At 41.0% G+C, this 16,971-nt stretch overlaps 1 protein-coding gene across 1 annotated transcript; it reads right to left on the minus strand.

Annotated features, from left to right (window-relative positions):
- Positions 1-407: 407 nt before the first annotated feature.
- LOC142932829 (uncharacterized) lies at positions 408-15,975 on the minus strand. The gene is made up of 6 exons (XM_076076918.1): positions 15,644-15,975; positions 14,440-14,505; positions 13,443-13,496; positions 12,668-13,288; positions 12,495-12,557; positions 408-7,132 (listed from the first exon to the last, which is right to left on the minus strand). Exons 2-6 carry the CDS (start codon positions 14,477-14,479, stop codon positions 4,431-4,433), a joined length of 3,480 nt encoding a protein of 1,159 aa, XP_075933033.1. The 5' UTR covers positions 14,480-14,505; positions 15,644-15,975; the 3' UTR covers positions 408-4,430.
- Positions 15,976-16,971: the final 996 nt, after the last annotated feature.

The following is a 16,971-nucleotide window of genomic DNA, read 5'->3' on the forward strand; positions in this document are numbered from 1 at the left end:
CGTTTTTGAACGTTGCATCGGTTTGTATTTTATAGAAAGTTCTACAATTAATGAGTTAATTCTTACTTACATCTTCATAGAAATACTTAAATAAAATAAATGCTAACATGCTGATGTTTAGCAGGTATAATGTTTACTATGTTACCCATCTTAGTTTAGCGTGTTAGCATGCTAACATTAGCTTAAACCAGTAAACAGCTTATCTGAGGCTGATTGAACGTTTTTAGTTCTGCAGGTATTTGGTCATGAATCAAAGTATTGGACACATTAACATGTTGACCTGATGATTGTTCTCTGATGAAAAGTCAGAGGATCAATAAAGTTATTACGGTTCATCCTGAAAGATGAAAAACATTTCATCACAATCCATCCAGTAGTTGTTTAGGTATTTCACACAAAGTCACAAATGTCAAAAGGAAAGTTTATTTGAATATCATCTTTCAACAACAATTCGAAGTGTTTTACATGAGACGGAAAGTTTATGAAAAGAAACATAGTTAACAAAATAAACACAAAAACATATTTTGTGAGGAATAATTGAGGAAATATAAAATTATACAGTTTATGATTGTATTCCTGATGTTTTTGAGAATAATAATATACCAAAAAGAAAAGATACACATGACAATATAAAGATAAAAAAATTCAACATGCAGAGCATTATTTTCTCATTTTTCAACACCTATTACCCATTATTATATTTATTAGAATTTAATTGCAGATAACTTTTATAATACAGGAAGGTTCCCAAATCATGCAGTTATTTCACACCTGAAGTAAGTCAACGTTTTGATTTCACACGGGACACAAACAGCGGTCTCTCGGAAGTCCTGTTTGTTTGACCCTCCTAACCGCCTAAAGGAACAGTGTGTAACATTCAGGGAGGTTTATTGGCAGATATTGAATATAATATTCATAACTATGTTGTAATCGGTGTATAATCACCGGAACTAAGACTTGCTATGTTTTCTATGGAATGAACTGTTTGATGTCTGTGTTTTTCATTATTGATTTCTATCATTTATAAACTTCACTCAAAAATGCTATTTATTTTATTGACATTTTACATTTGTTTCCAGTTAGTTATTAATGACTTTATATTTTGACTTTGCTGTTGTAAACATTACTGTCGCTGCTCTAGAAACAATAGTTAGTTATATCCAAGTTATACATTACTTCTAATTCTGTTCTGAATTTATTTATTTAAAAAGATGTATATATGTTTGGGCATGATTTAGTCATGAATAAGAACCGAGTATTAACAAGAGTAGCTCCTTGTTGTACTAAAATCCTAAAGATACCGATCCCTACCCTAAGGCTACCGTAGTTGTCTGAAACGCTTGGAAAGGGAGGGCTGTGCTGAGGGGTAATTCGTTGGTTGCAACCAGCCACAATCCACTAGATCCCACTAAATCTTACACACTGTCCCTTGAAGTGGACTTTAATAATAACTAGAAAATGCATTTCCTGCTGAAAATGCGTTGGAATGCTGAAAGCTGAAATGAATCTCAAAAACATTGCTGAAAATAGATATCCAATTTAAAAAAAATTGCAAAAAGCTTAATAATTCAAAAAGTTGAAAGATTACAAATATGAAGTCATATGTAGCTGAAAGTATGAAGAAGAAGGCTTTGAAAGTTGAAGAAGTTTAACAGGATTTGAAGATTTTCTCCATAGAGATCCCATTCAAAAGAAAATTGCAAATAGCTTAATAATTCAAAGAATTTAAAGATTACAAATATGAAAAGTCATATCACCCCTCTCCTGAAAGAGCTGAATATTTTGATATTCGAATGGTTTCTGTGGCTTAAAAAATGTCAGCAGTAGTGATATTTGTAGTAGTAGTACTAGAAGTTGTAGTTGTAGTAGAAGTATTATTAGTAGTAGAAGTATTAGTAGCATTATAATAAGTAGTAGCAGTAGTGATATTTGTAATAGTAGTAGTAGAAGTTGTAGTTGTAGTAGAAGTATCATTAGTAGTAGAAGTATTAGTATTTAGAAGAAGTAGTAGAAGTAGTAGTAGTAATAGCTGTAGTAGTGGTCGTAGTATATAATATAACAGTAGTAGTAGTAGTAGTAATAGTAGTATTTGAAAAAGTCTAATTTTGAGCTTAATGTTTACATACAGTTAATCCATGGGGCTTTTATTTTGAAAGGGTGGGGCTGGGTGGGGGGGAGAGGAGACATAATCATAATGTTTGACACATAAACAGAGGTTATTAAATGACAGGCTTCATCACAAGCATTTCAGTTATATTTCACTCTGTGGGGCTTTTATTTTGAAATGGGGTGTGGGGGGGGGGATGGACTCATAATGTTAGATAAACACAAGCAGGTTATTAAATGTCAGGCTTCATCATAAGCATTTCAGTTAGAAATCATTCTGTGGGGCTTTTATTTTAAAATGGGGTGTGTGTGGGGGGGGGGGGGGGGATCCTCTAAAGATCTCTAAGAACCTGAATGACGTATGAGAGAGAGACACAGAGAGAGAGGGAGAGAGAGAGACACAGAGAGAGAGAGAGAGACACACAGAGAGATAGAGAGGAGTGTGTGTGTCTGTGAGTCTGTGTGTTTATCAACATCACTAATGAGCTTAATCATAAACACCTGTGTCCTTGCAGCCTTTTCATGGAGATTAAACAGGGAAACACCTCTCAAACAAATCCTCAAAACTCCCATAACCGTAGCTCCTATTGCTCCGATATTAATAAATGAGAGGAAGGATGAGTTGAAGAACAGATCCTGTAAAAATTGTGTCTGTAGTGTAAAAAATATGGCTGAACTGGCGATTTAGAAATGGGGTACCGTGTTCTGTGGAAGATGTTTTTGAAGCAAAATTTAACATTGGTCTCTATGGAGCAGAAAGTTGGTTTTCCTCTCAATTACAGGCTTCTGTGTCAAATGTGTAAATCTGTGGGATTCCACAGTCATTTGTCTACGACAAGGACAAGATTAGCTACTTCTACATCCAGAAATTATGCATGAAGAGTGAAGATTGTGGACACAGTGGCAAAAGACAAATGTTTTTTTCACAAGACTCTCAAGCTGCTCTTCACTCTAGCGGTGACATCACGCACTCTAAGCTGCGCAATACACACCCATTATAAAGTCAGAAAAGGAGTGAAAAAATCATAAAAGTTCAAATGGGACAGTTGAAAAAGTATAAAAGATATCAAAAAGCTGAATAATGCGGCAATAGATCAGGATTTTCTCAACATTTTAAAGTTTAAATGGTGTCTGTAGCTGAAAGTATGAGGAAGTAGAAGGATTTGAAAGTTGAAGAGGATTTGAACATTTTCTCCATAGAAACCCATTCAAAAACAAAATTGCAAAAAGCTTAATAATTCATAAAGTTTAAAGGTTAGAAATATGAAAAGTCATAGCACCCCTCTGCTGAAAGAGCTGAACATTTTGATAGTTGAACGGTTTCTGTAGCTTAAAATATGAAGGAGCAGAAGAGTTTCAAAAAGCGTACGGAAGAAATATAATTATTATAAGAAGAAGTATAAAGATTTGAAGAACAATAGTTGGAATGCTTAACAGCATTCCAACAATAATATACTACATACCTTTCAATAACAGTCACTCATTGTTCTACATCACTTTCTCTGACCAAATGCTAAAACGTCAACATTCAATGTAAATGTGGTTTGCAGAAACGTACAATGCCAAAATGTTTTCCTGGCGCCTGGGCTGAATCTGATTATGTCACGAATTATTGTATATGTCCAGACATAAAAATTCAACCAACTCTGTAATCGTGTATTTTCTACATTTGTCAGATTTATACAAGTTAAAAATGTTTTACATTGCTTCTGCAAAGGGTGCCATAAGAAAAAAACAGTTGTAATAGAGCAAACTTTCCTTGTCCCTTTATCAATCTATATATATTACACATATACAGTATATATACATTTACATACACACATATATATATATATATATATATATATGTATCATATTTTTTCCCCTCCATTTTGTAGTACAGCTGATTTTGGGTAAAAATACATTAATTTAAAAGAAACTCTTTGAGTAAAATGTAAAAAAGATAATGTTATTTTATTTCTATTAAATAAAAAACTGTTTTACGACACAGGGCCACATAGTAACACATTTAAACGGTGCTTTCAGACAGAAGGGGCCGTTTTTTCACACCACTGTGACCATGGTAACCACTCTGAGTTCATTGAATTGAACTTTGAAAAACACTTATGCTAACTCTAATTAGCTGCTGTATTGATCAGACACCTTTCGAGAACAAAAACCAAAATGTGACTTTCCAGACACCATAAAACTATATGGAAAAAACATTGTTATTGCTTTTTAAAACATATTTACGAAAGGAAAGTCAAAATAATAGAACTGTTCTTTCAATGTTCAACTGAGGTTCCATCTACTAACATCATACTGATTATTAATCAGTGGGTAGATCACAGGATGAAACATCTGTCTTTGTATTTCTGTTTTAGTTCATTTATTTCTTCTTCTTGTTTTTTCACCATGTCCTCCATTTGTTCTTTTCGATGTTCTTCTTTGTGACTGGAGAGGTCTTTTAACAGCTTGTACTGTTTTCCTTGCCTTTCCTTCAGTTCCTGTATTTCCTCCATGTGCTTCTCTACCAACGCTGTGAAGTCCTTGGTGTATTTCTGTCTGAACTCATTGAACTCTTCCGCTTGTTTTCTGGCCTCCTCTTCATATTTCTTCTTCATTTGCTCCAGGTCCTTCTTGTAAGTTTCCTCCAATTCTTTTCTCTCCTTCTTCTCCTGTTCTCTTCTTGTTCGATCTTCTTCTTTTCTTTTGATTTCATGTTTTTCTCTTTCTTCTTCGTATTCGTCTTGGAGCTTTTTAAGTCTAGCTTGCTCTTTGTGTCGTTTCTGTTCATCTTCTTGATATCGTTTATTCCACCATTCTTTTCTTTCCTTCTCCCAGTCCTCTCGTTGCTTTCTCATCTCCCCTCTCATCTCCTCCAACTCTCTGTCAATGGTTTCCTTTTCTTTTGATTCTGACTTTATTTTTTTCTCCAGAGCTCCAACCTGTTGTTCCAACTCCTGTTGTTGAATTTCCTCCTGCCTTGTCCTCTTCCTGTCCTCCTCTTCTCTCCTCTCCTGTTCTTTCCTTCTCTCCTCTCGCTCCTTGTTGATGTTTTCTTCCATTTGTTTAAGTTGTTTGGCTCTCTCTTGTTCAATGTCTTCTTTCTGTTCTTTCATTCTTCTCTTCACTGCTTCCATTTCTTCTGCATGTTTTCTTTGAAGCTCCTCCTTCTGTCTCTGCATTTCTTCTTCTTTCTCCTTTAGGATTCTCTCCACTTCCTTCTGTATTGCTGCTTCGGCCTCTTGGAACATCTCTGAGGTGTAGCAGCTGCCTCCATTCTCATTCATCATTGTGTTGGTCTTCTTCATCAAATCTCTGACTTGTGTGCGGTCTGTTTGATTTTTGTTATTGAAGACCTGGTATCTTCCTCCACAGTCATTTATTAGTTTTTTCAAAAAATCATGCTTGTCTTCTTCTATGTAACTCTCAATTGTTGTATCTTCCAGATCATCTCCTTTGGTGAATATAATGATGATGAAATCTGCTGAATTCTTGCCAAAATATTTCTTGATCAGCTCAACAGAGTCTTTCTCCTCTTTTGTCAAGCGGCCGATCTGCAGCACCAGTAAGATAACATGAGGTCCAGGAGACAACATGGTGATGCATTTCACAAGCTCCCCTTCAACCTCATCTTTGGACAGAGTCGTGTCAAACAAGCCGGGGGTGTCGACTATGACGACAGGCTGTCCATCAATCTCTCCTTTTGCTTTTTCGCAAAACCTGGTCACTGAACTTGGGCTAGTTTTAGAATTAAAATGTTTTTTGCCCAAAATAGTGTTTGCTGTTGCACTCTTCCCGCTGCCAGTCCGCCCGATCAGCACCATCCTGAGACACTCTTTACCCTGATGTTTATCATCACCTCCCACCTCCGTCTTCTGTTTCACATCCTGCAGTTCAGCTTCAAGTCTTGAAACCTTCTCCATCTGAGCCTTGGTGAACATCTCCATTGTGAAGCATCTGGATCCTTTAACTCTCATCTTTTCCACAGAATCCAACAGCTCTAGGATCTGCTGCTGGTCCTTGATGTTGAGAACAACATATCTTCCTCCACAGCTCTGACAGAGATCCTGGATCTCCTTGTCTTCTTTCACAAAGTTAACAAAAGCTGGAGCATCAGGATCTGACTCCACAGTGAACAGAAGCATGGTGAAGTCATTGACTAGAGAGCTGAATGTGTTCTGGATGGTCTGTAACTCTCCCTTGTCTTCATCAGTGAGGGGACCCACAGGTAGGACCAGGATGAAGACATGGACGCCCTCAGGATCACTGAGGAAGATACACCGGAGTGATTTCTCCATCACTGCCTCCTGAGGTTTTCCATTCAAGGCAGGCAGCTCCACCAGAGAAACCCGACGTCCACACACCTCTCCCTGATGTTTAACACACTCTGATGAGTTGGAGACTGAATGAAGCTCTGTCTGACCTAAAATGGCCTTGGCTGCTGAAGTCTTCCCTGCTCCTGTCCTCCCACACAGAACCAGGTTTAGAGATTGTTTCATGTGGTCAGACTTTGGTCTGATGGTGTCTTCAGTGAAGGTGAGGTAGGTTCCTTTGTTTTCATGCACAATGTTCTCAATGTTCTGCATTAACTGTGTGTGGTCTTTTTCGAACTTGCTGAAGTGTCTTCCTCCACAGTCTTTAAGGAGTTCATTAACAGAGACATTCATTTCATCCCCCTCATGTGTCATGATGACCATTGAGTGTTTAAAGGCATCTTGCTCAAACAAACTGAGGATTAACTTCAGTGTTTGTCTTTTCTCCTCAGTGAAATCAGAAGGCTTCACTAAGAGCAGCAGAACATTTGGTCCAGGGAGACAAAGACTCACACAGCTCTTCATCTCTCTTCTTATGGTCTCCTGAGACAGACTGAAGATGTTTGGAGTTTTCACTACTGTTAATGGGTTTCCTTTCCACTCTCCACAAGTGGCCACAATTTCTCTGTTTGTTTGGTCATGAAAACTTTGGTTCGTCATGATGAAGTTACCGAGTCTTGTCCGTTTGTCCTCACTTTTTCCCAGCAGCACAATCCTGAATCCAGAAGCTACAATAAAAAAGAGAGAAAGATAAAATGGCATGAACTCAAGATTAGGTTTTAATCACACTTGGCTGACATAATGATATCTGTTCGGTCATCGTCAGGCTTGGCAAATGTTCTGGTTCAAATCATAGTGTCAACGGTGCAAATTCTGATTATGTAGGTGGGCGTATATAATCCCTGCGCCATGCGCTGCATTATTCTCCAAAACACCAGAGGGCGTACAAACAAACTGAGCTGTGAATAATCAAAAGACAACAATGTAAACGAGCATAGACTGTAGGTGTAAGACATAAACAAACCTACAAAATGGGATTGTAATTGTTTTAAAACTCATATCTCATATTCATGGACTACTTTAGTGCCTTTGTACAAACCCTGTAAAGCGAGAAGTCAAGTATTACATGCAGTTTAAAGAAACAAAGGTTGAATACCCTGTAAACTATTTGATTTGAATGCAAAATATTTACTCAAATGAAGATTTTTAAGACCTCCTGTTTCTAAAGCATCTAAAAGCAAATTGACCTTCTTTGTATAGTCCAGACATGTAAATTCAGATGTACACGAACAAGCACGGCAACCACTTGTAGAGCCTACCTGCGCCATGCATGATTACGTAATTTTCCAGTGCACGCCTCACGCCGGCTTATCTATGGCGACTATAAACTATGCTTTACTCTTATTTAAGTACACACTGTTCATCAAACGTGTGAAATCAGCAGTGAGGACAGTTAAAGTGTGGCCAGGGGGAGCAGACTCAGTACTGTGTTTGCCGCTCAGGCCATCCTGGACTCCCACATGGACATTGACGCTTATGCCGCCACCATTCTGGACCACATCAACATCAACAATGTCACTACCCTCAAGTGTATCACAAAATTGTCAAATCAGTAGCCGTGGAAAGACGAAGGGGTCTGTCTGCTGCTGTAGGCAGACAACACCGCTTTCAAATCAGGTGGAGGCTCAGGCCTACTAGCTCAGGTTCTTCCAGGGCAAACCTGAAGTGGGACATCAAGCACAGCCAGAAACTAACAAATGAGGAGCACTTACACAACAACTCCGACTCCACCGCATGGCAAGGCATCCAGGCCATCAAAGGCATCCTTTGAAAGGGACAACCAGGAGGCCATCAAGACTGTGGTCCCTGCAGACCATTAGCCCCTCACACTCTCCCCCACTGACGTGTGCTGCACTGAGCAGGATGCGTGTGAGGCTGCTGGTCCTGATGGTATATGTGCTCAGTGCCTGTTTTGGGCAGATGACTGAGATCCTGACAGATATCTTCAACCTGTCACTGGCCCAAGCAGCAGTTCCCAAGTGCTTAAAACCCACCTCCATCGTCTCTAAACACTTTCCTGACTTAATAACTTCCACCTTGTTGCACTCGACCCCACCATCATGAAGTGCTTCAAGAGGAAGGTCTTGGCTCATCTCAAAACCTGTCTCCAACACACACTGGACCCCAGCAACACCAACTCGAGAATGTTGTTCAATGACTTCAGCTCAGCATTCAACACCAACATCCCCTCCAAACTGATAAACAAACTCAGTGTCCTGGGCATCAACATCTCCCTCCTGCAACTGGATACTGTACTTACCTAACCAGCAGACTCTAGTTGAACAACCAAACCTTCTCAAACGTCCCCGAGTACCAGTGTCCAAAAGCATTGTGAGCTGTCCCTCTTCACCTGTGACTGCATGCCTATAACTTGATTCCAATACCATTATCAAGTTTGCAGATGACACAATGGAAGTGTGCTCATCAACAGTAACGATGAGTCAGACTACAGGGAGGAGGTCCGACACCTGGCAGCATGGTGCCCTCAACACCAAGAAGATTAAAGAGCTTATTGTGGTCTTCAGAAAGACCAAAGGTGGCACACACAATCCCCTCGGTATCAACGGGACGTTAGGATGAGGGTCTCACCAGCTTTAAGTTTCTGGGTGTCTCCATCTCCAAGGACCTCTCTTGGCTCACCAGCCTCTTCTTCTTGAGGAGACTTAAGAAAGTCTTTCTGTCTCCTCAGATTCTGTTGTACCTCTACCGATGCACCATTGAGAGTGTTGGGAGTTCACCATGTGGTTGGAACAAAGGGGCTAGTCAACAGCCGGATTTGGTTTAAATTCACAGCAAACACCACGAGACGTTAAGCCTCACCTTTGTGTGACTTTTCATCCAAACTCAACACTGGGGTCTCATTGGACGAGGGCCACAGGCACCCCAGGGCTTCTTGTGCGGCAGCCCTGCTGTCCCTGAAACTATAAAACTGCGTCACCTCCAGTCTGTGCAATCCCACGCAATTCGATTCGCATGAAAGGAGGTGCACACAACGTTGTTGCTTTTGAAGAAAACCCTAGGTCATAATCTTAACTTTGCTGGAGTTAAGATAACTCCAGCGATTATGTTCGCTTAACATAATCTTAAATGGACTGTGTTTTTTTGGGGGGGGGATCCGGTAGAAGAGAACAGATAACTTGTATGCCCTGTTCTCTCCCCGTTAATGTCAACATTTTGCCGGTTGTAAGGACAAGAATTCCCTTAACTTTCGAGGACCCCGAGTTTAACCAAGAAACTCGAAGAACCACATCGACCGCTACGAAGTCATCTCAGAGTAAGAGGCTTGTGTCTGGGCAGAGAGAGTTGGGTCATAGTGTGTTTATTACCTTGTTTTGTTTTGTTTTAAGTTTACTGTATTGTTATAACGTGTTATTGTGTATGCTCATGGACCGCCAAGTTCCGTTAGTGCTGTGAAGAAACTACTGTTGTATTTCATACTGCTCTAAAAGTGTTGAGTTAGATCATCACCCCAAGTGAAGTTGGTGAATTGTGACTTCATCAGTTAAAAGACCAGAACCGCGGCTGGCCGAATCTAAGTTCGCCAGTTGGGTTTCTGCATGATAAAGTAACAGTTTTCGTATTTTACTCAGGCGGTAAGGATCTGCCTTGTTTTAAGTGTTCCCCTTTTTTTCTCTTCTTTTACTAATCCATACATACACACACATAGTCACACACACTTATAGGTTTTGATACCCATCTCAGACACACGTGGTGTGTAAACGCAACCTCTATCGTAGTCTCGCGCCATTCTGTAATCTCGCGCCATTCTGTAGTCTCGCGTGGCGTGGTCATGTGCGAGACTACATCCGCCATTTTGGGTGGTTTTCTCACTTCTCCCCCTACACACACACTCACACACTCTCATCACAGATTGTTTGTTAATTTTAGATAGTAGGCTCATAATTGTATGGTAGTTGTTAGTTTTAGATATTATTTGACTTGATCAATGTTATTAGAATTTAATAAACTCTGTTATACTTTAAAGAGCAGCTTTCTGTGATTGCTTTGTGCATGTGTCGGAACCACGCATACTGACTACGGGGGTTCCGCAAGGCTCAGTCCTGGGCCCCCTTCTCTTCTCGCTCTACACAACATCTCTGGGTTCTGTTATTCGCTCGCATGACTTCTCCTACCATTGTTATGCCGATGACACCCAGCTGGTCTTGTCATTTCCCCCCGGGGACACTCAAGTGGAGGCACGCATCGCTGCGTGCTTGGCTGACATCTCGAAGTGGATGACGACACACCACCTCAAGCTCAACCTGGACAAAACCGAGCTACTGTTCCTCCCGGGGAAGGGTTGCCCGCACCGAGACCTGTCCATCACCATTGATGATACCGTGGTGACGCCAACTCGGACTGCGAGAAACCTGGGTGTGACCCTGGATGACCAACTGTCGTTCTCAGCAAACATTGCATCGGTTACACGCTCCTGCAGATTCCTGCTCTACAACATCAGGAGGATTCGCCCCTTCCTCACTGATGAGACGGCGCAGGTGCTAATCCAGGCTCTTGTCATCTGCCGCCTGGACTACTGCAACTCACTACTTGCCGGAGCCCCGGCGCTGGCCATCAGACCTCTGGAGCTTGTCCAGAAAGCTGCAGCTCGCCTGGTGTTCAATCGCCCCAAGTTCTCCCACACAACTTGCCTTCTCCGTTCTCTACACTGGCTACCTGTAAGAGCCCGCATCCAGTTTAAGACTCTGGTGCTAGCCTACAGGGCAGTGAAAGGAACAGCTCCTTCCTATCTCCAGGCCATGGTCAAGCCCTACACCCCGGCCCGACCACTTCGCTCTGCTACCTCGGGGCGACTGGTTGCCCCGTCGCTCAGAGGTCCCTGCGGCCGATCGACCCGGTCGACCACAGTGGTGGAATGAACTCCCCACTGACGTCAGGACGGCAGAGTCGCTGCCCATCTTTCGGCGCAGGCTGAAAACTCACCTCTTCAAGAAGGCCTACCCTTCCGCTTAGCACTTACCTAGCATCTACTGTATTCATACTAGCTTATTGCACTTATTGTTTTTATATTAGCTTGTGGCACTTATTGCATTCCTTTGTTTCTGCACTGTACGTTGGCTCTGGTTTATGCTCTTAGATGCTTGTTTGAGGTAGGGACATGCACTTATTACTTCTGGTGACTAGTTGTTCTCTCGAAAACCGATGTTGAATACACTTATTGTAAGTCGCTTTGGATAAAAGCGTCTGCTAAATGACTGTAATGTAATCTGTAATGTAATGTGTATTGTGATAATAGCTGGATATATGGTCTGTGCTCGAATTCACACCTTCACTTTCACTCTGAATGTGTAACAGTACTTTGACTATTGACATTGTGAGTGAATACTAATTATGAGACTTAGTTTATAGTTTGGTTATTGGCCCCTGTTCTCAGGGTGGTGCCCTGTTATTATTAATAATTGTTAATAATGTTACTGAGATTTAGAATTCTATTGATGTTAATAATTTAGTTTTTCCTATTTGCTGATAACCAAACATGCTCCTGCCAGATCCCAACAAGAGCATCATCACCAACTGCATCACAGGATGGTGTAGGCAACTGCAGAGGGTGGTGAACAATGACTCCTCCTCCTGCCACATACTGTTAAGTGTTACACACTGACTCTCAGAGGACCAGCAGGCTCAGGAACAGCCTCTTCCCCTCAGCTGCCACCTTGCTGAACTCTGCACCAAGGTTTTGTTGTCTAAGTACCTGAACTTCTAAGATTGAGGTAATCTCATCTAAATGTGAGTGTGTTAGCCATAAATGACTTGTATCTTCAGTATCAACATTTGGATAGTTTTAAGGTGGCATCATGTTTCTCTTATTATGTATTTACAAAGGTAAAATAGTTACATATAAATGTAACAGATACAAACATGATATAACTGTAGATAAAATAGTTTTTATTCTGTTTTATTCTTTGTCAATGGTGAAGAATTGTGGGATGTGTTTGGGTTCATTATAGAGAAAAGGTGCCACCAAAAATCTATCTGCAATCACATGATTAGCATTGAGATAAATGTACTTACTGCGAGTCACAAGGCTTTTCTCTGAGAGGGAGAGTTGTGGACTGATTTTAACTGCATGCAGCCCTGTGAAAAACATGACATCATTAATTTGGAGCTTCATGTTTTAATTTCATCAAGAAGGATTTGTGTCAACAAAGTATTTATTGGCTTGTCAGAAATGTTTCTGCACTTACCAGCAGCGTTAACAGCACCTGTGATAGAAGTCAGTGTTTTCTTCTGTTTTGGACTTTGATGATCACCTGGTAGAGTAGATGATGTGTCCACAAAAACATCGTAGCTAACGTGCTCTCCATCGTTCTCTTTTACAATTTGACCCAAACGTGTTAACAGCTCTGGACGTTCAAGGTTCTTCTGGTTCAGGTATCTGTATCTACACATTCTGATCAGGTCTTTTAAAGGCTGGTCTTTGTCCATGGAAGCTGAACTCGCCTCTCTATGTGTTGATGTCAGTATCAATGAATGATCAAATGATTGATCACTGAAGAGATTCAGGAATCCGCAGAGCTTCACTTTGTGTTCCTTAGTGAAGTCTTCAGGCTGTAGAACCAGCAGGAACACATGAGGTCCAGGATTAGAGACACGCGCACAGTGTGCTACATGTTTCATCATGTTGGGGTGCAGCAGATTTGGAATGTTGATGACAACTATCTTTTTCTCCTTTAACGCTCCACTGGCTTTCAGACAGTGATCTGGTTCTTCCTCAGTGTTGAATACAGTCTCTCCCAGTATGAAGTTCCCCACTGAACTCCTCTCAGACCAGCTGTTCCCCAGCAGAACAACCCTCAGCTCAGACACTGAGGAAATCAAAGATTTTGAAAACGCAAATAAATGCAGATTTACATATATCAATTTATAGTCTCATTGCTGTTTAAGTTCAGGGTTTAGTTAGGTATAATTTTACCACCTAAATACTGTCAACTCAGATGTTCACAGCAGGTTAACACTTACTGTAAGGTGGCAGCCTCTCATTGCTGCTACTGCGCTTCAGAGGATGCAGCTTATCTGTGATTGGAGGACACAGCATTCATTTACTAATCACATGTAGACCTTCTTGTGGCAGTAACACTATCATTCAGATGTCCCATGCAGACTTCTAAAACTCTGCACCAGATATAATACAAAGATGTGGAAAACCTACCAAAGCCTAACTCAAACAGAAAGAGACCCAATCTGACAGTGAAGGTGTATTTGAGTATGTCCCATTGGCTAGCTCATGGCCGCCGCTCTGCACTGATCTCACACGGCGGTTACAGCTGATAGCGCTGTCCCAAACGGCGACGTCGGCACAGGAGCGTAGCGCCCACCCTTCTGTTCCCCCTCAGGTTAACACTGTGAGCTCTGTCAGCACTGTTGCTGTAGTTAGCACTGTTAGCACTCTGAGCTAGCCACCGGCTCAGCTCATCACCATGTTGAGAGCCGTGTGGTGGCACAAGATATGCTCTGAGTTTAGAATTTAACACCTTTAACAAGCAGCCACATGGAAAAGCAACATTTTCATTTTTTCGGCCCTTCACAGTTCACACATAGTTTTCTATGCCGTACAATACACCTCTCATGATAAAAACATATAATGAGAAAAGTTATATGGCAGCAAATTCAAACAACAGCTGCTTGTGTTGTGAATCCTCTAAAAGTAAATGTTTTGTCTCCACCAAGTGGAGGCAACTTTCAGGAAGATGATACATTTTCAAGATAAGAAAATTGTAATATTTTTTTATCCAAGTGTTGTCTCTGCATCCTCTACAGTTTGTAAAGAAGATACTGCACAATAGAACACAAGTGATGAATTATGATCTCCAGTTGATTGAACATGACTATTGTCCAGCTGTAGGCTGTATCTCTGCAAAGCTGTGAGGACAGAGTGCTTTCATTATATTCATGTTGTGTGGACAGAGAGAGAGAGGACAGTCTGTTATCCAGACTAGTACAGTCTGACTGGACTCACCTGATGCTGCAGTCGCCATAATGTGCTCTGCTGACATCATTCAACTCAACTGCTGCATTGAAGAACCTGAAGGGAGAACAATTCACATTTGAATGATCTCACTTTTTCACACAAAATGTTTTTACAGAGGAAACTTCAGCGCCGATTGCAGCTCTACAGATTGGTTGATAACTGAAAACTGCAGCCGCAACAAGACACTTTGACCTTTATACAAAATGTATCTTATTGTCCATTGTTGTTTTCTACTCTTCTCTATTAGCTTGCTCTCCTTGTTTTAGCTTAATGTTTTCTGTATGTTCCATCTCGTACGTTTGAATGTAAGTTCACTGATAGAAACCACAGTCAAAGTCCTTGTGTGTCCACACATACGTACATGGTCGATAAAGCAGATTCTTATTAATAATAACAATAATCATAATAATAATAGAAGTGTACTCCTCCACCAAGGCCAAATTACCTATTTCCTAAATGTAACAAAAGGGAAAAATACTTTGTGACTCAGATCAGTTCTAACATGTAATGTCTTCTTGCTTGGCTCTTCTACTCTTCCACCACGTTTAATATAAATCACAACGCTAGTTTTTCCATAATGCTGATAACAAACAGGCCAAACTGAAAACACAACCTCGTTGGCAGATAATCAAGGAATAATAATAAATAATTGTTTATCATCTGTATGTAAAGAAAGGTCTTGATACATATAAAACATATATTATGATTGTGATGTTGCAGAACAAATAGATCTCTTTATTAAAGTAATATAAATGTCTCTATCGTATCATATCGCTGCACATTCACACTGTAGACAACATGTCCAATCAGCACTATTCCTCCTTCATGAGGTCTCTAAATGGCGTCTCCACAGTTCACTTCGGCCTCAATGTGAACATGAACGTTTGTCACAGTCGTCTCAGTAAATCTCCTCGTTTCAGTCCGATATTAAAGAGATTAAACTTAGACTGAAAACATATCAGCACCTCTCGTTCCAGACCCAAACACAATCATCTGCTTCTCTTCACACTGCCTGATGGTGTCTTCTTTCTCTCAGCTCAAGCACATGAAGTTAACTTGGCCGGTCACATCCGGCACACGACACGTTACACGTTGTAGCAGTACAGTGTTCACACACATCTATTATTATATTATATTTGTACTTCTTTTACTTTAAATACTTGGTTATGGAGTTTTGGCCGAGTTCACTCACCTCCTGGCATCCTCGCTGCGACCCAAACAGCAGCACAAGTGAAAGTAAAAGTTAGAAGATGTTACAGGTCCCAGCATGAATGGGCCTGATCACAAAGACATAAAAGAGAAGGAACCCTCTGCTGCAGCAGCAGGAAACCTTTTCACAGCTACAAATACCGGTGTGGTTGTGTAGAAGAGAGACAGTCTGGTTGATTGAGGCTCTCCTTTTCAAAGAGTTCTTCTATACATTACTCGCTGTGACAACAGCGAGTCGATTTCATCAATGAAAATGGCAGCGGGCAATGGCAAACAGGGCTCGCACCATTTTCTCTCCCTCGCCCACCCACTTGGATGTGAGCGATGAAGCGCTGATGCTGAAGGTGGCGCCCGACTGGCAAGCTATGCATTTACCAATCAGAGTTTTCACGGTCCCCGGGGGTCCAAACAAGAATAGAATAGAATAGTACTTTATTCATCCCCAAGGGGAAATTTGTCTGTGGCAGCAGCAAACAGGGTTACACAATAAAATAAAAATATTAAGTGTGGGAAATGCACAATATATACAATGTAATAAAATAAAATAACCGAGCAGGACCTATTAGATTTAAGAAGATAAAGTAATAAAAATACACAGTATATACACTAAGTAGAATCGTATTTAATTAACTAAGTATGAAAAAATAAACAAAACAGTAGTGCACAAGATCACCAGCAGCAGCAACAACAGTGTAGCGTTGTTATAGTCTTGTGTTTGATTTGGCCAGAGGTGATATATTATAGAGTCTAATAGCAGAGGGCAGGAATGTTCTCCTGTATCGGTCCTTGTGACAGCGGAGCTGAATCAGTCTGTTGGAGAAAGTGCTCCGCTGTCCCTGCAGTAGGTGGTGGAGAGGGTGGTCCGGGTTATCCAATATGGACAATAGTTTCTTCAGTGTCCTCCTCTCCACCACCTCTTCCAGATAAACAACAGGATGCCTCAGGGTGGACCACGGAGGCCAGGAAAGATGTCGGGTCGCAGCATGGGCCAAACCACAATCTCCTTTATGGTGGTCTTGGCAAACTCCAGGCCCGCTATGTCATCCCAGCTGACGGGAGGCCCGTGGTCCATGATCCCGTCACAATTCGTTCTCAGGAAAACCTAAATTTGTTCTTTCACTTTCACCTAATGTAGAGAGAGACCTCCAGCCAAAACTAAACAAGTTGTATCCGTATTAGATTTACAAAACATTGACTTATGATGAAAATATGAGAATAATAAAGAGGCAAATAACTTATTTTGAAAATGTCGGAACGGGACCCATAACTTGTCACAACTAGGGAGTGCTGCATTTATCCCCCAGGTCCGCC

The sequence above is a fragment of the Anarhichas minor genome, unplaced genomic scaffold (assembly GCF_050575085.1).
Source record: "Anarhichas minor isolate MPS153535 unplaced genomic scaffold, ASM5057508v1 ptg000058l, whole genome shotgun sequence".
NCBI lineage: Eukaryota > Metazoa > Chordata > Actinopteri > Perciformes > Anarhichadidae > Anarhichas > Anarhichas minor.

What these genes read in the sequence shown, in the direction of transcription:
- LOC142932829 (XM_076076918.1), bottom strand. Translation starts at nt 14,479, where the DNA reads ATGATGTCAGCAGAGCACATTATGGCGACTGCAGCATCAG. An exon ending in TGAGAGGCTGCCACCTTACA is followed by an intron (nt 13,289 to 13,442) that starts GTAAGTGTTAAC and finishes TGATTTCCTCAG; the next exon opens with TGTCTGAGCTGAGGGTTGTT. An exon ending in AGGTGCTGTTAACGCTGCTG is followed by an intron (nt 12,558 to 12,667) that starts GTAAGTGCAGAA and finishes TGTTTTTCACAG; the next exon opens with GGCTGCATGCAGTTAAAATC.